Here is a 25,136-nt window from a genome sequence, read left to right as displayed (position 1 = left end):
ATGCTTGGTTCAACTTCGCCATGGCTTCTTTGATTGTCACATTCTCCTTACAACACTGAACCAGGGTCAGCAGAACATTGTGTGAGCATATGGTTTTGGAAGACGGAGACCTGCCAAATTTAAAACGCTTCTTCCTTCCTGGATTATGGGGACTTTCGTACTAATGCCTTGAGTTGACCCTCCTGAATCATCCTGGAGTGGTAGAGCACTTGCCTCTCTAAAAAAGCTCTTGTATTATCCGGGAAATGCTAATCCGTGTGCTCCCCAACTGAATAATTTGTGCCATCTTGTAATGAGAGAAAGCATAATGGTCGTTGGTGCATGTTTATCATTTGTATCTTTATCATCCCGCTATAATGATTATTATAAATTGATGATAGTAATGCCTTAAGCAAAGGGTGAATGGAAGGCGTCATGTTTTATCTTCAATATTGTCGGTCTGTTGCCCTATAGGATGGTTTTGACATGTGGATGGTTGGGCAGGATCTCAAAATGCATCTTCTGCACCTTGATGTAGAAGGAAAATCGCAAGTGCTTGCATGATCACAAAGATCTTTGATTTAATTTCGTGTAACATATTTCAACCTATTTGGTTCTGTCTATAAGAGGATACACAAGTCATGGTTTGTTCATAAGCATCAGTTCCCTAATAACTGTAATGTTATCACGTTCAGTACATTTATGTACACATCATGTATTTATAAATGGTCAACCTTTTCATGATATTTATTAGCAATTACAGTGTTCAGGAGCCAAAATATACAAAGTTGAGTATATTTACATATAGAGTCAATGTGCATATATACGCAAAAGTAAAAATACTTTCAACTGTTTAGAAGAGTCTAAGAAATGTCTGTTCTTAAATGGGCACTGATCCAGGCCGATTAACGTTTCGCACCAACAATCTAATTACGTCAGATGATCAGTCTGGGAACTGGGCAGCTCTCCACCTTGGCAGAATTTTGCAACCTAATCACCGGGACAATAAGAACAGCGGATGCCCATCAGATGCCGTTATTTGAACATATGGATCTCTGTAGTACTTGCCTAATTGTAAAAAAATGCATCCCAGTAGTACAGGCTTTTTCAGATTTTCTGATGCGTGGATGGTATGATGACTAATCCAATTTGATCCTATTTCTGTGTATTTTTACCTGGATATATAATCATGTCATGTAACAATGTGATGTCTATTGATCTGTCACCTATGATATTAATAACGCACATTTGAATCTGTCAACTAAATCTAACCCCACTTTGCCATATCTAGAAAAATCTGAACATTTACTTAGGTACATAGATATATACAGTTTTTAGCTTTAGTACACAGCACATGCTTACATGTTTTTCTTATGCAACAATGAATTTATGTTCGTATCCTCAAAACAGCGTCGACCCCGAAGTTTTTCAGGAAATTAAATTTACATGCAATACACCAATTACTACTCCCTTGTTGTAACCCATGTTTGGTGGTTTGAACCTACACCTGTTTATTTGTCATCAATCACTTGATGATCAGTTAATGAATTTATTACAGGTATAATTAATAGTAGCAGCACTCAGATTACCCGACAAAGGTTTCCATTTAACATTTCTCGTGTCTGGAGTAAATACTCAACATTATAAATAAAGGCTTGATGTGACACATGTATGACATGTTATGTAATATGTGCATTGAAAAGCAGCAAGGGGGAGTATCAGTTAAAGAAAACAAACATCGATCAAAGGATTGACCGATTACACGCTGATTGATTAATTACTTTTATCTTGCACAGCTGGTCTACCTTTCACAAAGCACTAAGGTGATCGTAAGTAACTAAGGTAACCTTGGTGCAATGTTAAAGAATGGGAGTTAAGGTTAACCTTAGTAAAGGTTGCTTCGTGAAAGGAGCCCCTGATTTGTCAAAAGGTAGTGTTTATATACGTAGATTTACTAACGAAAATTTGATACAGCCACATTCTGTCGTAAAGTGTAAAAACAGCGTCCCTCCTTCAAATGATTATCGACCCGTGAAGATCTGGGGTAGAATAGGTCTTCAGCAACCCATGCTTGCCAGAAAAGGCGACTATGCTTGTCGTAAGAGGCGACTAACGGGATCGGGTGGTCAGGCTCGCTGACTTGGTTGACACATGTCATCGGTTCCCAATTGCGCAGATCGATGCTCATGCTGTTGATCACTGGATTGTCTGGTACAGACTGACGCCATATAGCTGGAATATTGCTGAGTGCGGCGTAAACTAAACTCACTTACTCACTCACTCACTCAAATGATTTCCTGCCAAAACGTTGATTGATTGCTCATTGTTGTCTAACTAAATTACTTTCATAAGAAAGTCTTGAGTGACCAATGAGAGCATACACCAATGTGAAAAACCTGAAACAGTTACGTGACCAGTTTAGAAACTATCGCTGGTTATTAATTCTTTAAGAAGCATTTGGAAGCTGGTATGATAAACAGGAACGATTTTTTTATGGGTAGACAACGTCTTTATTGCAATCGATTCGACGTTTCCATAAAAAACCGTTACTGTTCATCTCTAGTTATAACGATTTATACATTTTTAGAATATTAAACTGTTAAAAGACACATGCCATTGAACAGGTTTCTTTGTCAGCTGTTGATGAATGGCATATCGTTTCTCCCTGTGGATATTGATGGATACATTCTTCGAACAATGGCGTGATATTATTTCTCTAACTGTAGTCGATTTTAATTTCAATATTTACATTTTGTTTTTATTCATTTGTTGTAGCATCCATCCGAATCATTGACAATAATAAAAGCAACTAACAGTCCCGCGGAATTGCCGTTGATCAGTGTCCCTTTAAAACAATGATGATGAAGTATGTCAAATTTCCAAAGATAAGCTGTTTTTATCTTGTATTGTCACAAAAGTGCTATTAGTTTTAACCTTCCACACTAGTTTTAAATCTAATTGTGATATTCTAGTTGTTTTACTGTCCTTCGATGACAGGTTTTATAATGTATACATATTCCATTACAATGTAAAATGTTCTCGTCACGATATGGCTGAAATGTTGCCGATGTGACGTTAAATTATAACTCACTCACTCACTCCAAAGATAAGGATCTGAAAGCAGTGCTGGGTTGTCTTGAATCTGCCTGGAATTTCGACGCACTGCATTGGATTGATATCAGGTTTCAACTAAGCAAAGGCATAAAACGAGTATAGTGATATATGTATTTGAGATGATAGAGATATACACGTACTTGATGCGACTAACGAGTAACGAGTATGTACACTCTTCAACACGTTTATATCATTGGGGTTTAAATATTTAGAACGAACGACATGATCCATATGAGCATGTTTCTATCAACATACGTTTATGCAATCCCCAACATCTGTCACCACCTTAATATCAGTGAATTCAAAATTAAATTCTAAAGTGGTAATTTAAACTTAAGGCAGACAAACACTGTCTAGTTCTACTATGCAAGCGTTTTAAAAGGTTAGGAGATGTTATAACACAACGTCACTTGTCTCACTGTCTCACTTGTCTCATTTACCAAAAATGAATGTTTGTTTTCTGCAGCCATTGACGCTATGGTCCTTGGCAGTGTTATGTATTTCGTAATTCTAATTAGTAGTACAATGATATCATTGTTATCATTATGTGTCTGCTAACTGGTAACTACTTCAAGTGTTTTATCCTTGTCTCATCTTTCGACTTCTGGTGTGGGCGATCTATAGCCTGTTTTTATATTGTATTGTTCAAATAGTGCTATCAGTTTTAACTCTCCACACTAGTTTTAGTTGTAATTGTGATATTCTAGTTGTTTTACTGTCCTTCGTCGACAGATTTTTATAACGCACATATATTCCATTTCAATGTCAAATGTTCTCATTTCACTTTTTATTGTATAAATTGTTTTCGTCACGATATGGCTGAGATATTGCCGATGTGACGTTAAGTATTAACTCACTCACTCATCATTCGGTTAAAAACTTAACTTGTTTGAAATTGTCTGGACTGAAAACGTTTTAGACAAAGTGTATCAAAGCATATTGACAAAATATTCGGATGATGAAATACATCGTGTGCCTAAATATTTTATGTCTGGCAATTTTATTGATATATTATTAAATATAACATGTGGTTGATCTATATAACTATATCTCTATCTCTAGTGACTATAACACAACGAGGGACATGACTTAGTTTCATTGACTGTGATTAATTTCCCCTAAAATTGCATGATCGGCTTGAAAAGTGAGGGTCTCTTACTGACACTCGAACAGGACGGGGTAACTAAAGAATGACGCCATTAGCTATACCCCACAGGTTTCATAGATATGTTTATGTTCTAAACCTGTTGAGACTTTGGATAAAAAAAGGAACACTTGTACTTTCATGTGCTCCCTTTTTCGTTTGGACACAATATTACTGACAGTGTTTGTGTACAGTGTACAGTGATATCAAATCCCAGCGCTGAATTAATTCTCATTATGTAGGTGATACGCCAAGACGCGGAGAGAGAGCGAGATGGTGGTGATTTTAGGGTATTAAAAGTTTTAAGTAACAGTTGCTTTGTTTTAAATTTGATGAATGTGCCTGTCAAACGCCCTTTGACATAAATACAAGTAACACGTATAAAAACGTATTGGTTTGTTTCGTGTCGTATCAGACATTACTTTTAGGAAGTATGTTTGTTAGGTTTATCGGGATCTATTGTAATTTGTAATAAATGTCCTGAAACGATTCAGAGGGATATATAGAGTTTATTAACCGAGTGTGTTTCCGTATCATTAATATCATGTATTAGGAATATAAATTGTATTATGCGAGCCTTAGGCGAACATAATACATATTTTATATTCCTAATATGTGATATTAATAATCTCTTTATCATATAATGTCATTCTTAAAATTACTTTGAAAAAAAAAAGCAAATCGTCCGTGAATATATGTGAAGAGAATCGTGCATTCGCGTAAGAATACTTAACGGTAAACCAAGGTGTAGGTCGTTCATGACGGCGGCATTTGTTTGTGACTAGTCGCTAATACAGTGCAAACATAACTCATGCTTATAATACGATCTTTCTGCCTTAAAAGAACAACAAATCGGGCAGGGTTTTCTTGAAAGTGAAAGTAGTTCGTGGATTGACGTAGTTCGCATAGTTATCAGATTTGGATACCAAGTTTATCAGATTGCTTTATTGCACCGATAACACCCTGACTTTGGATGATAAATACGATTAACTCCACAACTTATATTAGTATGAACTACATCATCTCAAGTATTATTTGGGGTAAAGTGTTATTATCATGACATAGGATTTCGGCAAGCGTCCTGCGACCCCGTCTCGGGGATTGTTTGTATGGGCTGTGGGCATTCGGGACCTGGGTGGGGATTTCAACACGTTTGGTTTTGGACATGATGACGGCATTTTGTACGAAAGCCCAAAGGGGTCACAATGTTTAGGTTTTTAATTTTCTGTTTTAAAATTGGTAATAGCCACTTTTTCGGGGAGAATACCAATTTTGAAACTGGTACTTACCACTTTTGAAACAAGTAATTATCTTTTTTCTGGATATTACATTTGAAAACTGGCAATTACTACTTACTACTTTCTTTTCCTGGTAAATACCAGTTTTGAAACAAGTAAATTAGAACTTTTAAATTTTACTTCTTCTCATTCATATTTATTTTATGCGTTTAAAAATAATCACGGTTGATTTGACGTACCAGTTACGAACATGTTGTCCCATGCAAGTCCCCCTTGTTGAACCACATGTCTTCGTGGATTGTTGGGGGGTTTTCGGGTACACAATCGGCTTGTCAGTGAATGAGTGTGTTGTGTGTCACACCGGTGGGACAGAGTGACCTCGACACAGTCTGGCATGTGTGACTGATCATGGAAAAGATCTTGTCGATTTTGCTGAACATTACAGATATTGTTATTATAAATATAGTCATGGGACTCCAAATTCATGTCTATTTGTTATTGCCTTATTATGACAAAGCCATGTCCAACCAACCATGTAGCTTAAAAAACGTTTAGACTTTGACGAACATTAGAGTCACGCTGTATGGTTAAGTTTAGATGTCCACTATATCTGGTACAAACACATTTTATGATGAGAGAGGCGGTAGTCACAGACTAGCGAACTCATGATCATTTAAGAAAACTAGATTACACTTCTATCCGAGACTATTGTGGCGGTTTTGCCTCATGAATACAAAACGTAACCTAGATCTTTTGCAGATAACAAGCAGTCAGACGGTCTCCTAAAATAAATGAAAGCAGTGGTTGTTGTTTGGTTCCCAACAACAAAACACGCATGACAACGATTCATTGTTAAACACACTGACACCATGACAAATAGTAAAAAGAGAACAATACAATATAAAAATCAGACTGTAGATCGCGATCGACTTAAGGCAGATCAACATACTAGGGACCATGGGGACTTGCTGTACTAATGCTGCCTGCATGGACCCTAGCTGGGTTTTCAATCCATCCAGCAGGTGTTACATTTATTCCTTTAGATGTTTGCGAATTTTGCGCAAATTAGACATATATTAAGAGAATATTATTCCGTAATACTTTTGGTCCTTCGTCGGCAGGTTTTTTTATAATATACATATATTTCATTTCAATGTCAAATGTTCTCGTCACGATATTGCTGAAATATTGCCGATGTGACGTTAAATATTAACTCACTCACTCACTCACTAACTCACCGTACTTTGAATGAAGTGGGACGTACGTACCCTCTTTGGGGTGCAGTTATTCAGGGGTTAACAAGTGGTTCTATTGTATGGATCAAAAGGCAGTTTGGTCTTTGAACTGAAACGATATTTCTACATGATATTTTAACGTATAACCGAAGAAATCTAGTCTCGCCAGAGTAGACATGCTTGGGAGTTCGTTTCATCAAATGACATTACATATACGATAGTCGACAAGGTTTGTGTCAAGAACCAAACTGTTTTGTTTTTCTCGTGAACACGCTAAAATGGGGGTCATTATGTTACCTGCAACTGCCACTATAGTCATTCATGACATCACCACTGAAATCGACACAGATTATCACCGTAGATTCACCCATTAGAACGGAATGTTGCAAAACTCTGATGAAAAGAAAACTCGGTGTGTGTTAGGGTGGGTCTTATTGTTTGGTCGATTTAAGATGTAGGGCAGCATGCTCATCATGATTGAAATAGCATACATAATACAACAAATCGAACACTGTCGATCCTCGTATATGTTAGGAAGTTGTGCCATGCAATTCCCCCTTGTGAGTTAAAGCAGGTGTCTTCGTGGATTGTCGTATCGGGTACACAATCGGCTTGCCTTTGAATGAGTGTGTTGTGTGTCGAACCGGTTGGCCAGGATGACCTCGACTTTCCTCAGGCAGCAGAGTAATCATTGTTTTTGTTTTATCTTATTCATTCATGCGAGGTTGCCAACGTGCAGTCTGGCATATATCTATTATGATTATGGAAAAGATTTAGTCCCTTCTGTTAACTGCTGAACATTAGAGATAACGTAATTATAATTATAGTCATATGACTCCAAATTCATATCAATATTTATTTATGTTTCATCATGACGAATCCATGTCCAACCAACAGTGTAGCATAAACATGTTTTAGAATTTGACGAACATCAGAGTCACGCTGTATGATTATGTTTAGGTGTGCACTATATCTGGTACAAACTACTTTTATAATGAGAGAGGCGGTAGTCACAGACAAGTGAGCTTATGATTAGTTTAGAAAATACGATTACACTTCTTACCGAGACTATTGTGGCAATCCTTTTCATGACAGTTTTACCTTTATGATTACAAACATTACAAAACGCGCGTGAAAACGACTCATTGTTAAACACACAGACATCATGGCTGATAGTAAAAATATATCATCATACAGAACCAGTCAATATCAACAACGGACTGTAGATCGCCATCGACTGAAGGCAGATCAACATACTAGGGATTATTGGGACTTGCTGTACTAATGCTATCCCCGTGTTGACCCGGGGTAGAATGTGTCCACAGCATCCATTGCTGGCGACCGAATTGGGCAACCTGTTTGCCGTTTGATTATCAAACCCCACCAAAAAGCCAAACGTCCATTTGAAAATGATGATCAGCAACGAAACCTAAACATCTATTGATTATTGAGACTCATGATAAGACTCCTATCAAACAAAATCCCTTTTCAATTTCTAAAGGTGTCTCTGGCATAGCAGAAGTAAACAACATGAAACGCTTGCATACAGGATCACTGTTAAACGAATGTAGAAGAAAACAAGTGACGAACCTACTATCAACTGATGTGTTTATTGGAGTCCTGGTTCTGATTTCCGATCACAGAACGTTAAACACCAGCAAAGGTATAGTCACCGTGATTGTGATTAAATACTTGAAGATATGACTGAGCTTGATATTGTATCCGAGATGAAAGACCAAGGAGTATCTTACGTCAAAAGGTTTACAACCCGGAAAAATTATGAGACTGTTCCAACAAACACCTACCTATTTCATTTTCTGCACTAAATCCTCCACAGCCAGTTAAGGCAGGTTACTGCAATCTGATATATACATCCCAAATCATCTGTGCTGCTTCAAGTGTCAGAAATACGGACATGGTGTTAATACTTGCACATTTTTTGTTACATGTGCTCAGTGTGCTGAGAATACACATGTGACAGAAGATTGTGATAGTAATTATAAAAAATGTGCAAACTGTTCGGGAACTCATTCGCCTTTTTCTAAAGAATGTCCAATTTGGAAGATTCAAATGGAAATAAACAGAATCAAATTTTCCAGGAACGTCAGTTTTGAAGATGCCAAAAAATGTACAGTCCACTGAACTCACTGAAACTTACGCCTCCGTCACCAGAACTCCTGAAACGTCATCAAAATGAACTATATACACCCGTGAAGACATACTCAAACTCCTGTCAGACTGACCTGACATTGGTGAATACAGGTCATCCCAGATTAATCTTTCCTGAACAGGCCACTTAGGCAGATACATCACTCACTAGCCAGTAAGTTGTATCTCCTACACCTACTCAGTGTCGATCCCAGTCTGAAAGGAAGAGTGAAAAACAAACTGCAAAATCGAAAACCAAAACTATAACAGATCCGTCCACATCAAATATCGAGCACCTAAAGGGTCAGATAATAAGATATAATTGTTTAACAAATTTGGATTACTGGAGGAAATAGATGTATCTGATAACATCCATCCAAGGGCACAAAGCTTGTCGCCCTCAAAGAAAGTACGAGGTAATCCCCAATCAATCCACCTAAAAGATGGTTTATTTCTTAAAATATTGTACAGTGGAACTGTAGAGGATTAAGGACCAATTTTAATAAATTACAGCTATTTGCACCATCAGCTTTCTGTCGCCAGGAAACCTATCTGAAGCAGACCAATACTTTGAATTTACATCAGTTCGATGCATATGATTACGTTTCACCTCCGGATGACAGGGCCACTGGAGGGTCTTCAATCCTTGTTAAGGAGGATGTTATCCATAGTCCTGTAACACTTACAACTAATCTCCAAGCAGTTGAAATGGGACTCACTCTTCACGTTACCTTTACATTATGCTCTCTGTATATTCCACCTTCTTCAACATTCCAGTAGTCTGATCTTCAAGTTCTCTATGACCAACTTCCGAAACCTTGTATGATAATGGGTGATGTCAATGGCCATAACCCACTCTGGGGTGGTACAAACATTAACTCTAAAGGTAAGATACTGGAAGATTTTATCTCCAATATCACTTGTGAAAAGCAATAACGATTCAATCACTTATCTGTATCCTACAACCGACACATATTCTTCGCTGGATTTGTCTCTTGCAGACTCTAACCTCCTCAATCAATTTGATTGGTCAGTCCACAATGACCTCTTTTGAAGTGACCACTTTCCAACGATACTCCTTGGAAAAATCCATCTTTAATCCATCTTACACGAGATTGATTTTTCCAAGGCAAACTCATCCTTATTTTAAACTTTATGTACAACTAAACTAAGATCCGCATGTTCGGTGATATAGTTGATCCTATTTTCTGACGATTTAAATGAGATAGCTGATGAGTCTATGCCAAATTCCACTACGACTCCACATGTACGGAAACCTTGGTTTAGTACATGTTGTAGGCAAGCCAGAAAACCGAGGGAAAAGGCAAAACATTATTTCCGACACCATCCAAATGTCCGTAAATTTAAAATACTCATGCACGTCGCACCTTCAAACAAAACAAAAGGCAATCTTGGGGGAACTTTGTCTCAACAATTTATTCACGTACGCCAATGTGTAAGGTATATGGAACATGGTTCAGAGAATACAAGGCAAAGGTTCCAAATCTGCTGTTCACCATCTTAAAGATGGGGATAATTTAATAACTGACAAATCAAAAATTGCAAAAAAAATTCATCATGGGCAAATTATGTCCCTGAGTTTCAGAGATATCAGAAACAACATGAAAAGGCAAACATTAATTATGAAATATTTTCATTGCAACAGTTACATACAGCTATTGAGCAAGCTCATGACAGTGCAGTGGGTGATAACAATATACGTTGCCAGCTACTGAAACACTTGCCTGAACCATGTCTGGTGACACTTTTAGACGTATCATTATTTCCATGATTCGATCGATGGATCACATTTTGTGGATGAGTTTAATATTTCTTTTCACGGAAATAATATGTATACTATTGAAAGGCAACTTTCTAAATTTTCTAAATCAAAAACTAACTGTATACAAACCGCATAAAGACCCTGAACTTACACTAAACGGCACCCCCATTAAAGCTGTAAAGGAGGCCAGGTTCTTGGGTCTTATTTTCGACTCCCATTTAACGTTTTTGCCACATATTAAATCCATGAAGTAAAATGCATGAAGGCACTTGATCTGTTAAAAGTCATTTAAAATTCTAAGTGGGGTGGGGACAAAACTACCCTCAGACACTTATAGAGATCACTCATCCAAACTTGATTACGGCTCCATTGTCTATGGTTGAGCCTGCAAAGGCAACTATAAACCATTAGATTCTGTCCATCAGCAAGGTATAAGACTTTGTCTTGGATCCTTTCGAACTTCACCTGTTGACAGTATCTACGTCAAGGCCGATGAACCTTCTCTAAAACATCGCCATATCAAACCCTCCTTGCAATATGTTGCAAAACTGTTTACCAGTGAGTCCAACCATGCATACAGCTGTGTTTTAATCCTCTTTTCGAGGATCTGTATGATACTTTTTTTTCAACTTGTTCCGCCTCTTGAATACGAATTAAACCTTTCCTTTCTGCAGCTGACATTGAGCTAGAAAATATATAACCTCCCGCCTTCTTTCTTCTCCTCCTTGGCAGTTAATTAGACCACAAGTTGACCTACCACTGGTAACATTTGAAAAAAAAACAACCTTATTTACAGGTGGGTCCAAAGATGGTGGCGCAATGGCTTGTGCCACTGTCATTTGATCCAGAACAATATATGCTAGAATACTGGATAATAGCTCGATTTTTAAAGCAGAAGCAAACGCCATATTTACGGCTCTTAAATATACTAAAAAAACACCCTACAAGTAAATAATGTATAATTTATTCAGACTCTTTCGTGCCTTCAGGCTATTAAAAATCTTTCTTCTAAACATCCACTCTTAATTGAAATTATTGAATTGTATAATGATCTTGCTACTGGCCATTACGACATCGTCCTCTCTTGGTTACCCAGCCATGTTAGAATTTCTGGTTACACGATGGCAGATTTTGCTTCCAAGGCAGCACTCAACAAATCTGTGACACCTCTTCTGATTCCATATTCCGATTACAAGGCTGTCATTAGATCTTACATCCGTGATGTAATGCAAAAGAAGTGGGACACTCAAGTAGGTAAAAATAAAGTACATGAAACTGCACCAACTATCGGTTACACCTTCTTTGGTTGTCAGTCTAGATTTGAAGAGATCATGCGACGATGTCGTATTGGCCACATCATTTGGCGTCTTGATGAGAGTATCACGGTCAAGCGTGACTGTATTGATTTTTCCATCACAAGGGATAAATATTTCAGCGCAAAACAGTTTAGGATCTTTTTAGTAATGTTAATTATCATTTAATTATTGAATTTGTGAAAGAAATTGAACTAATTGATTTTTTTTATTAATATGGATTGTAAATAGGTGTATGTTTATGATAGGAAGTTAAAATTAGTAACTGAGATTGTTAATGTCTCTATCCTCAAAGGGGGCTGAAGTATAGTAAAATTATTGTACTCCTGAGAGGGTTCACAAGTCCCAAAACATTCAAAGTAAATTTACACTTTCCACTTACTAAATTGCAAACAGCTTAAGGGATGGTGTAAACCCAGCTAGGGTCCATGCAGGAACTTATGTAAAGTAAGTCCCCATGATCTACCTTAAGCTGTTGGCAATCTATGGCCTGTTTTTATATTGTATCGTCTTTTATAGTTAAAATGTTTTATATTTACATACTAGTTTTATGTTCATACCTGTGACAGATTTAATACTCATTTATTATCTAATGTTAACGTGTTACCTGTTTTAGTCACGATATGGCTGAAATATTCGCCGATGTGACTATAAATTGTAACTCCCTCACTCACTACTAATGCTATCTTCATTGACCCAAGCTGGGCTTTCATTCCTTCCTGCAGGTGTTACATACATTCTTTAAGACGTTGGCGAGTTTTGCGCAAGTTGAACATACAGTAAGAGTACATGTATTCTGTAGTACTTTGGAATGGGATTTACGTACCCTCTCAGTGGTTCTTATGTTTGGATCAAAAGGCAGTTTGGTCTCTTAGATGAAATGATATTTTAAGATACATCGATCTTTTTCAAACGGATGAAATCTAGACTCGCCAGAGAAGACATGCTTTGTTGTTGTTGTCTTGTTTGATTTGTTGTTGTTTTGCTTTGGTTTGGGTTTTTGGTTTTTGTTTGTTTTTTGTTATTTGTTGTTGTTTTGGGGGGTTGTTGATGTTTGTTTTGGGTTTTTGGGTTGTTTTTGTTTGTTTAGGTTTGTAATGTTTTGTTTTGTTTTGTATTGTTTTGTTTTCGGGGGTGGGGGTGGGTGGGTGGTGGTGGAGTTTTTTTAATAAAGGCACATCAATTACGATATTCGGCTGGGATAGTGTCCAGTTCCAAAACGGGGTTTTTTCTGTGACCATAATTTAATGGGGGGCATTGTGTTACCAGCAGCTGCCTGAAAGAATGTCATGGTACCACCCTAGTTGCCCATGACATCAACCACTGGAATCGACACAGATAGATTATCACCATAGATTCACTCATTAGAACGTAATAATACAAAACAAAAACATTACAAAAAGAAAAGAAACGGAGAAAGTAGGACAGAGAGTGAACGAGAAAGAGAGAACTCTGAGTGTGTTAGGGCGGGTATTATTGATGGTTCGATATAGGATGTAGGGCATAAAATAGAATACATAATACAACAAATCGAAAACTGTTGATCCTATGTATCCTCTTATCATGATTATTAGTAATACCTTCGAAACAGATGATATGCATAGCCTTCATGAATTCTCTCAAAATTCTGTTGAGGCTGTCAGGTACTTGCAAAATATGAGCAAACGTTCATCGTTTCATGTTAGCCTTATAGTATGGTTGTGTCATGTGAGTCAGCCAGATACCTGGTTATCAAGGCTTATTAGCTTAACACATAATGTGATCCTTACTCAAAGGCACAATGTCAAACCACACATTTTCTCAATGATACTATAAGCCCTCAAGGAAGCTACCATATTATTTATTCAAAAAAATCTACGGATTTAGATTACAATATTAAATTAAAAAGTTAGAATGAATGAATGCAACGTTGCATTAAATCGACTCTCGCGCACTCTACCGGCTGCACATTGTTTCAAGCGAACCCCGTAGCGTTATATCCCTTGGAGCGCTCTACGCACAACTTGTGATTGAAACCAGGTCGGCAAACACCGCGTGCGACAGTTTTCGATGTACGGAGCAATTGTTTACATTCCATAAATGGCAAATTTCTCTGTTTGGTAGCTGTTCGCCTCGATGTTTCGATTATCAATTTCATGCAAGTCGTGAGGGATAATGTCTTTATTCCGTCAATAGGAAGCTGAAGTGAGTGTATTTGCCTCCAATATATAAAATATAGGTCAAAATATTGTCTGTCATGAAATTTAAGCATAGCAACTTACCTCTTATCAAATACCGTCATTAACCTAAGGTTACCAACGTGTTGGACGCGTAACTATCCGGGATGGAATTTGTCTTCAGCAACCCATGATTGTCGTAAGATTGTCGTAAGGTATTAACATTACAGGGTGGTCAGGCTCGCTGACTCGGTTGATGCATTTCATCGTATCCCATTTGCAAAAAGCGATGCGCAACGGGTCAATAACTGGATTCCCTGTTTGAGACTCAATTATTAACATACTGCAGTAATATATTCTTCAGAAAAAGTAGGGAAAAGTTTCAATTTGGATTGGAAGTATAAGCGTTAATAAACTGTTCAAAGACAGACATCTTATGACGCACAACCATTTTTCTTTATCACCACCCCTAAACACAACACATGGGGTACACATGTAGGACGCAGTAGCCCCATACACGTGCATGGGGTGTCATTCTTGATTTTGTACGGTTTTATAGAAGGTCGATAAATCACTGTAGGCAATTAATTTTGACAATCATCTTGCATCACACAGTTGTTAGTGTTTGTCTCTAGCCGTGTTTGAAAATGAAAATCGTACACATGCAAATTTCACGTCATACACCAATCACATTTCAAGAGCGATTACTGTACAAACAACTATGGTCATAAGGAAGTGCAAGTGGTGATGCACTCTCAAAACATTCATTATCATCATATCAACATTGATATATCTCCCAATTTTTTCAATCGTTTTTTAAGAGTATACGAATATTGTCGAGTGTAGCGTTAAACAACAAACAAACAAGCAAATTTAAACAAACACACATATGTAGTAACAAGATATGACAAGACATGTGCTTATTGTATAAGCTATAAGAATGTAAAATTATTAGTAGATAGAACATGATGCGTATGAAATATGCTTTAGTAAAAAATACAGTTATTTAAAACGTCAACCCACATATATGTATTTGACGAGTATTGTAGGTTAGATGTAGGTAGCATGTTAGATATACGTTTAATATTTACCATCAGCTATTAGTAACATGGACGTCTGAAGGGTTTTAAGAACGTTACAGTGACAGCAAACTATTTATATAAATATTGTTCAGGTATATATTTGGTCTGTCCATAAAGGTAGGCACCTTTTTGTTTCAGCATTTAACCAACAACGTTTCGGTCGTAATAGTTCTTTATCAATTAGTCCACTGTGACAAATGATATTAGACTAAACCTTCCCTTTGTTCACCAGTAATTGGTTCCACATTTGATAGCATAAAATAGTTTTTAAATACGCATATCTCTTTATTTCAAATATTGTTTTCGACATGTTTGAGATTATTATCATTACTTCCATTATATTTGCGTAATTTAAATTCTAATTTCGTCATTTCATGTTCATTCCAAAAACTCACAATTTCAATTTTGTTCTCATTATTTTCACTTTATTTCAATTATTTTCTCGATATTTGCATTTGAGGAATAAATGTTGTTTACATTTTGATTATGTTATCGTTTCAAGTTTCCTAAAACTATTTCGCTGTTTCAATTATTGTTACGAAAATTGGAGAAATTTGTTTCATTTAAAATTGTTTATGTTAAGTTTTCTCGTTATGTCAAGATTATTTTACAACACGAAAAAATACTATAATTCCGATTTTCGATGAAACATGAAACCTCATTTCCCTTTACATTATGATCACCTCACAATAAGATAGCCAAACCCTTTACATTATGATCACCTCACAATAAGATAACCAAACCCTTACATTATGATCACCTCACAATAAGATGGCCAAACCCTTTACATTATGATCACCTCACAATAAGATAGCCAAACCCTTACATTATGATCACCTCACAATAAGATAGCCAAACCCTTTACATTATGATCACCTCACAATAAGATAGCCAAACCCTTTACATTACGATCACCTCACAATAAGACAGCCAAACCCTTTACATTATGATCACCTCACAGTAAGATAGCCAAACCCTTACATGTTAACCATTACATCACATAAAGGCGTAAAATGTTACACGTAAAATGACATTAACTTTTTTCTGTTAGGTGTATGACAAAGTACTTTGAATTTGTACCATGATAATCATCACTACCATAGACATGTACCACACTCTTAAAAGTTACAAACGTATGATTTATTAAGATACGTTGTGTCGTTATTTCTCAAGCTCAACATTCATAAAGTGTGTTTTGTTTCGCAGGTGCGTTTCTTATTCCCTACTTTGCTGGGATTTTCACGTGTTCTGTTCCACTCTTCTTCCTTGAAGCTTCCATTGGCCAGTTCTCCAGCAGGAGTGCATTACATGCTTGGTCCATTTGTCCTTTGCTTAGAGGTTAGTCAAACGCCTTTCTGCACAGGCGATCCAATCAACAAATGTCTTCGGACTTCCATTTCACTATTAGAGATGTATCAATACTTATGACACGAGGACACTGATGGCCCACGCGGAAACCTTTGTCATATTGAGAATGAATCAAATTTATTTTATAGGACTGTTTGCACACATAACAGACATTTTATGTAAAACAGTAAAACATTATTCATGTTTCGACCCCTTTCAAATGTTCGCTGTGAAGTTTTTCATGACACGTAGTTTGAGTGAATTGTTCTAACATGCACATGGGTTCTTTTTATAAACTAGAATTAGGTCTACACCTAAATAGAATCATAAAAAAATATTTCGTCTGTTATGAATATACTTATAAGTGCTACATCCATGTTTAACAGTGATTTCATACTCTCGATGTATATCTGTAATTGAAACTTTCTTCAAGACACTCCGAGATATAATTGGAATTAATATTAAAGCAAGCGTAACAACCGACTTCACTCACCCAATAACTCTTCCAAGTTGAAACAAAATGTATTTGTATATCTTTACGAAAATATATGCATTGGAACCATCATAATTGAAAATAACTACAAACTTGATCAAAATCAATGAAAGTAACTGTAATATTGATTAACATGCCAAAACAAATTTAATGGCAATAGAAATGCAATAATACGATACAATATAATAACAGTGATTATAGCAATATAGACAACAATAATTATATACACATAGCACAACAGTGGGCAGTCTTCCAAACAATCGTCTACTGATTATCTTAATGTAATAGGGGCGGTGGGGTAGCCTAGTGTTAAAAGCTTTCTTTCGTCACGCCGATCGCGAAGACCCGGGTTCGATTCCCCAGATGGGTACTTATTGCTAAAAGCGGCATAAAACCATACTCCCTCTCTTGATGTAATATGTGACGAGTGAGGCTTACGCTGCCTCCATACAGAGTAAAACGGAAGATTCTGTAAGAATATGCTGTATTATTCCGACTGCTCCAGAAGCTCCAAGTTTGCTTTCGTCCGCAGTCAACAATAAGTAACTAGCACATCACTGCCCAATTCCAAATCCCAACAGTGACGATTTAATACAATTACAACACTGTCTTACATAATTAAATAACACTGTCATATGGTACTCTATTTTCAGGAATTGGCATCACTCAGGTTGCAGCCTCTTTCACTTCAGTCCTGCCTTATAACCTCATCATTGCCTGGTCTATTTACTACTTGTACCGGTCTTTCTGGTCAGTGTTGCCATGGACAACATGTGGCAACTGGTGGAATACGCCACTGTGCGTCACTAAACTTAGCAACAGCTCATCAATCACTGACGCCTACCTGACTAACAGCACGGAGGATCATCAGCTACTCAACTCTGTATGGCGGAAGCCGAATGTAACATTGACGGCATCAGAGGAGTTTTGGCAGTAAGAGCAGAGGGTTTAGTGACATATAATCATGTTAACAAGGATATGAGTTAGACCTGTGAGGTTTGACTACCTATGCCAGATAGCCTTATAATCACAACTAAATACCAAGAGAGGCCCTTCCACATCCCAAACACATTCTCACATTCCAAACTTTCCCAGCTTCTTCCACAATGTGTGAGCACAAGAGTGAGTGAGTGAGATCAGATTGAAACATACATCGGCACCATTTGAGCCATATTTATTTTGATTATAACAGGATACGCATTAACAATAAATAAAGTTGCATCCTAAAAACTTGTTGACAAAGATTCAGCAAAGGAACTAGAATATTGCAAATATAGATTTTTGAACTAGAATTATCCATAATACTGGGACAGCTCACAACAGTACATGTGACAAGCGTGCTGTAGATCGCCAGCAAATTTAGGTAGGTCAGCATACAATGGTTCGTGGAGACTTGCAGTATATTTGGTACCTGCATGTTGCCTCGATGGATTTACATAAGCCCTTCAGGAGATAGTGGACCTATTTAGCCAAATTTTATTAGAACACATATTCTACGCTTAAGGCACTAAAAGAATAAATAGTTTTGCAAGACATGGGCTTACATATACACACCCTCTTAGGGGGAAAATAAGTTCTGAGCATTTCCAATGTCTTTGGTTGAAATAGTTATGTTTGATCCAGTAGCGATATTCAGTGTGGTGAATAGTTTTCCTTCTCATAAGAAATACATTACATTCATCAGTGCGTTCATGTATCTGTGCATATTCATGTAGGCCTGACTTAGGACTTAAAGATTCAACTGATATGATCATATTACAGATATCAAAGTTGAGATCATAAACTTATACTCCTCACAAAAAGTTAAGCAACACAAATTTGTAGTCTCGTTACATTTTAATTTATTGAAATTGCAAATCATGGAATGATGCAATAGAAAGGTGAAACATATGTACACACGATTAACAAAATGAAATAAAATGGTATTGAGCAATAATAGACCTACAAATCAGCAAATGTACCCGCGAAACAGTCGTGCAAAATGTGCTGCATTTATCGAGCAAAATGTTAACATTAAGGTTCAAGTCAGTTTTGGACAGTGAAGCAGTGTTCAGTACCGCGTATGACCACCATGAGCACAAATGCAAGCTTCTACACGTATTTGCATTGACCATATGAGCCTTTAAAGTTGCTGGTGTAGAATATTCTGCCATTCTCTCTGTAACGCCTGCTCAAGGTCACCCGGAGTCTGGGGGCGAACATGGAGACCGTAAACACGACTTCCAATAATGTCTCAAGCATGTTCAATGGGATAAAGATCAAGTGACCTTGCAGGCCAGTCCATATGTGTGATGTTGTTGATCTAATCAACATCGTTAACAACTCTTTCTCGGGCATTATCATCCATGGACGGGCATTATCATCCATAAAAATTAAGTTAGGACCCGCTTGTTGTTCCAGACGAATGATTACAGGTAGGTTTACACCGATCAGGGTGCATGTGTGAAGAGTGGAGCACATTCATGCCACACATTTTGCATGTTGTTTCTGAGGGTGGTTGTGTTCGGGTGATGTCAATGTTATCAGACAAATCAATTTGACAGTCACTAAGGGTTATGTATTCTTTGAATATTTACCTGAATAACATGTCGGCAAAAATCGCTATCGAGATTGATAAAGATATTACACTGAAAATACTTGTTGCTGAATTTTGTGTGAGGAGTATATATTGAAACAATAATCTTATAAGCAAAACTATTGACGGCTGAACCATTACAATTTCATCAAATAGCTTTAACGACATATCGAATGTCGTATGATATATCTTGATAAAGTATCATTGATTTGACAGGTACAACACACTACGAGTGTCGAGCGGTATTGACAATTTCGGAACAGTTCAGGTTCATCTTGTCCTCTGCATCTTTGTCTCGTGGGTTCTTGCATTTCTGTGTATGATGAAAGGTGTGAAGTCTGTTGGAAAGGTGGGATACAAATATCATATGGCTCAGACCAAATACTCCCGTTACACCTTTAAGAATAAGTCACTGGTACTGATTGATGTACATAAGAAGAGACATTAAACACCACACTTGCACATGGCTTTTCTGAACATTTTATAATTATCAACGAAGTGATGAGATTTATGGTTGGTCGTACACTGCTCTTTGAACAACACCGTGATGACCATGTTTGTCGTGAGGTTGAGTTCTGTGACAGCTGGTTTTTTTGTTGTCATCATGTACTATGTACCTGTCCAGATTCTAGCATTTATAGACTTTTCACTTTTTTCTATAAAACAGGTTGTGTACGTGACTGCCCTTCTTCCCTACGTTCTCCTGACCGCTTTGCTGGTCAGGTCGTGCATGATGCCGGGTGCTGGGGACGGTATACTGTATTTCCTTAGTCCAGACTTCTCTCGGCTCGGCAATATACAGGTCAGATGCCCAAGTATTATCAATATAATAACAATGGGAAAATGGTCATTTTCAGATCCAACTAACGAACAGAAATGTAATTTATGTTAAAGAAGTTAAAACCACTTACATGTATAGGAATAACAATTTCTCATGTAACAAGAGAACATGAAAATGTTGCCTTATTTCACCCAAAGGTTTGGCTGGAAGCTTTGCTACAAGGTTTTTATTCTATGAGTACAACGTACGGAGGCCTCATCACCATGAGCAGCTACAACAACTTCCACAACAACTGCTTCAGGTCAACAGTTCTTCTACTGGAGGGCCTCCACAAATCTGAAATTAAGATAAGAAATAAAGACAATTAAATACTGTAAAATGTTTTAGAAAACAGTATGATCCTGATTCATGTTGAATTTCGAAACATTACGAACAGGTACTTTTCAGCGTACTATTTGTCAGATGTCTTAAGATGATAATCACGAAATCAAAACCAATCATTCTAACAGATCTCACGTGTAGAATATCTGTGCTTTTCAAATTTAGATACGTTCATTGGTAGGCAAACAAGCACATTTGTTTGTTGCAGCTTTTCCAGATGTGGAATACAATGACGTAATGATGTTACTAATTATTCCTTTCAGAGACGTGATGTTACTTACTGTCATTGGTGAAGCCAGCAGTATATTCTGTGGTCTTGTGGTCTTCTCTACCCTGGGCTTCATGGCACATCAGTCTCAAATACATATATCAGAAGTCGTATCATCGGGTAAACAATTTAGTTGTGATGTGGACTCGACGCAGTGGATAATTATCCCCGCTTAGAAGAGGAGCGGGGCAGTATTGGAACGGAGTTTCCTCCGTCAGTCCTTACTTCCGCCTTATGGCCCGCCCATGCCCTTTTAAATGGGGACACATTTTCTCAAAAACTGTACGGGTTGGAGAACTTAAATTGGACACACCGATGTAATTAGTCACGATCTAAAATGACTTTGAACGTTGGTGTCTGAAATATACTGAACATCATTGAAAACGCACCACTTACAAAAGTTCAGATTACTAAAAGCACGTGTAAGGAGTTGATATTGTTTTAGTGGATAATAACAGATGGACGACTGACGAAAACAACAACACAGGAAAGACGCTCATTCATTTAATTGTTCCACAGTCAGAAAGGATCAAACACACGTGGGGTCAAATCGAAAGGTCAATATCGCGTGTGACCGCCATTTCCATTGACACATGAAGTGCAACGTCTCCTCATTGAGTCAATAAGCGTCCGAATAGAGTTCTTGAGGATGGCATTTCACTTCTGCAGTAGTGCAGCCTCAAGTTCCAGGATGTTTCGCATCTATTGTAGCCGCGAAAGACTTTGACCAATTTCGTCCCACAAGTGTTCAATGGGGGATACACCTGGCGACTGTGCTGGCCAATGAATAACCTGGATGTGTTGCTGGGCCAGATACTGCATGGGAAGTCTAGCTGTGTGTGCCCGTGCGTTGTCCTGTTGAAAAGTATGGACATCTTGGTGGTGATTGAAGAATGATACGACGTGATGGTGAAGAATCTGGTCACGGTAGCAAAGGGCATTAACTCTCCCTTGACAGACATGAAGGGCAGTTCTGTGATTGTAACTTATTGCACCCCAGACCATGACACTCTCACCACCCTACGGTCTGTCTGAACCACACACTGATAAGCTTAACGTTCACCACGTCTACGCCAAACACGTAATCGGCCGTCAGATTTCGTAGGTGAAGACGTGACTCGTCAGTGATTACCACACCATGCCATTGTTGTAAATTTTACTGAACATGCCTGTTAGCCCATTGCATACGCTCATTACGGTGTCTGTCAGTCATAATTTGTCCAACGTAAGGACGTCGAGCATAGAGCCCTGTAGCGTGTAGATAGCGTCGCATGGTCTCAGCGCTGATGATCCCACGTCGACCTTCAACTATTGCAGCAGTCCTGACAGTCGGCAGTGTTTGATCACGGATATGGTCAAGGTCAGTATGGCGATCCTGACGGGAGGTCGTGACACGTTGTTGCCAAGGTCGTTGAAGTTCACGGGTGCTGCCTGTCTGCTGATGTCGTCTATGAATCCAAACGATGGTGGAGTGGCCAAGTCCAAGTTGTCGAGCAATATCCCTGCTGCTGGTGCCAACCTGAATCATGCCTAGTGCACGTTCTCTTCCGTGAGGTGTTAACCTCGGCATCTCTGTCCTCGTTTCACAATCGTTAGTGAAGCAATGAGAATCGTTTCTCATACACCTGCTTTTAATGTCACAGTGAGCATGATTTCAGAATGAAATTCGCGCTTTTTTCATGGAGTGACTGCAGGTTGATGCGTTTTGGAATAAAGTTTCATACTGTGAACAGGAATTTGTTTCTAAAGCATTTTGTCAACTAGACATGCCCTTCGACTTCATTTTAGTCATATTCATTGATCATTGTCCTGCTGAAATCCATCTTGATGAAAATATGGACAATTTTAGACTGGTGCGTTTTCAATGATGTTCAGTATATATTTTGAAAAGGTTATGGCCCTTGTCTGGATCTAAAAGGAGCCCGAAAATTGGTGTTTGATAATAATTTGTGCAGAGTTATTTTCCTTGGTGCAAGATTTTAGTTTTGTAACTTTTTGCCTATAGTTGGAACACGATTTGGCAGCATCTACTGAAGTTACTTCAATGAAAGTTTGCATGCATATCAAAGAAAAAATATTTCGTACATTCTTTGCCATATGCTTTTGTTTTCCCTCAAGCATAAACAGTTATATACACAGCGTCTGAATGCGGATAGGTTTTCTCAGAAACCACTGTGGTTGTATGAGTACGAAACACTGGTGCCATAAGATATGAACTGCTAGAGAATGTGTTTTTCGTGTGTATGTACTTAACATTAATTATTGTCTCTGATGACACAAAGCACCCTTATGCTTGCCTCTTCGTAAGTTTAACATTTACTTCTACATTAGTCTTTACTATATGCACATTTCTACACAGTGATAACGCTATTTCCCTGTTGCTTTTGGTACTGACCATTGTCTTGTCGATGCTTCCTCCTGTGGGATGAATATTGATAAGGGCACCGATAGGTAACACACATTTACGTTTTTATTTAGAGAATAGCTGGTGATTTTCGTGATCCATTCATTCGTTCTTGACTTAATATCCTTTGGAATGCTATTTGGCAAATAATGAAGATTGATTATCTTCTGGCGTTGACGTTTTGATTTGGGTAGGTACTATGACATGTGCAACTTAAGATGCCTCAACTATAGCATCTTTCGACGCTCCGTCTAGACATTGCCAAACAGCAATTCTTTTGTGGTTATATTAGGCAACATCGTCTTATTACGTTGAGGCATCTGCGATGTGATGTACCGTGGCTTAGCGTTCGTTCGTCACACTGAAGACACATATCAGTTCACTCAGGGATAATGGTTGAACAGGTTTTTATCCCCTCCGTTATGTGGATGGAATAATCCTAATCAGTGTACCTCAATCAAGTCACACATCTCTAAATGTTGTATGATAGCAAGGTATGCATATGGCAATGTGTTATGCATATGGCAATGTGTTATAAAACCTCTACTAAATCAACAACTGTTTGTACCAGGTTCTGGACTAGGGTTTATCATCTATCCCGAAGCAATCGCCCAGCTTCCAGTGTCTCAGATGTGGGCAGTGCTCTTCTTCATCATGCTGCTAACAATTGGAATAGATTCTGTGGTAAATATATTTCAGGATATAATAGACTACGTAGCGGAGACCAATAGTTGATCAGACTTGAAACGCATTCACCAGTAGAACATGTCTTGGAAACGTTTGGTTTTGGTGAATATTTCAGAAGTCAAACATTACATGGCGGCCACACCATGTACACGTGATTTCACTGGAGCTTATCTTAGCACAAGCGTGTGTCTTATATGGCTAAATGTCTTGCTATTTATTTGTACAGTATGTTGACTATCGCTACTTAAGATAATACTTATTGCAGTTTATATGCTTGTTTGTTGTTTAAAGCCGCACTCAACAATATTCCAGGTATATGGCGGCGGTCTGTAAATAATCAAGTCTATTAGACCACAAGTCAGTGATCAACAGCATGACCATCGATCTAGACAATTTGGATACGATGACATGTATGAAACAAGTCAGCGAGCCTGACCACCCGTACCGCTAGTCGCCTCTCACAACAAGCATAGGTTGCGGAAGATTCTAACCTGGTTCCTATTTGGTGTACGGTTGTACCGGTACAGTTCAGTCATCCATGAACAAGACACCACCAATCATTCGTGAAATCACGTCACCATGCACATAATTGTGAAGCGCGACGTTCTTATTTACACAACAGGTACCGAGAAAAATGCCTATTGAGACAAGAAGTGGTATAAGCACATCTAGAATACCTCATATCATAATATTTTAGTTTCCATATTCATTGTAAATATGAACAGCTTATAAATATTATTTTCTTACAGTTTGGAATCCTGGAAACGGTAATAGCTGCCATAATAGAAACCTACCCAAAGTTCCTGCAACATCGAAGGGTGTATGTCACTGCTGGAGTGTGTCTGTTCAACTTTCTAATTTCCATCCCCTATGCAACTGAAGTGAGGCTCTTTGAACACTTAACATTCGATATACATGTACAATGTATATTAATTCCTTAAATCACTTTCTGAGGGTTTGTTGAGGAGTTCGAAGCCTCACGTAAAAGGAAGTGAGCAGCAATGGTGC

General features: G+C 37.9%; 1 protein-coding gene across 1 annotated transcript in view; it reads left to right on the top strand.

The window, feature by feature from the left end:
• Positions 1 to 25,136, top strand: part of LOC124286804 (sodium- and chloride-dependent glycine transporter 2-like) — a 144,031-nt gene that overhangs the window by 113,816 nt on the left and 5,079 nt on the right. The window contains exons 4-7 of the mRNA XM_046723242.1: positions 20,586 to 20,689; positions 21,033 to 21,157; positions 24,013 to 24,125; positions 24,878 to 25,009. Coding sequence (XP_046579198.1) covers positions 20,586 to 20,689; positions 21,033 to 21,157; positions 24,013 to 24,125; positions 24,878 to 25,009 — 474 coding nt within the window. The remainder of the gene's footprint in view (positions 1 to 20,585; positions 20,690 to 21,032; positions 21,158 to 24,012; positions 24,126 to 24,877; positions 25,010 to 25,136) is intronic.

The sequence above is a fragment of the Haliotis rubra genome, unplaced genomic scaffold (genome assembly GCF_003918875.1).
Source record: "Haliotis rubra isolate DU_JTF1 unplaced genomic scaffold, ASM391887v1 Scf1102, whole genome shotgun sequence".
Taxonomy (NCBI): domain Eukaryota; kingdom Metazoa; phylum Mollusca; class Gastropoda; order Lepetellida; family Haliotidae; genus Haliotis; species Haliotis rubra.
The sequence above is the reverse complement of the archived record's forward strand: the minus strand, read 5'-3'. Positions and strand labels throughout refer to the sequence as shown.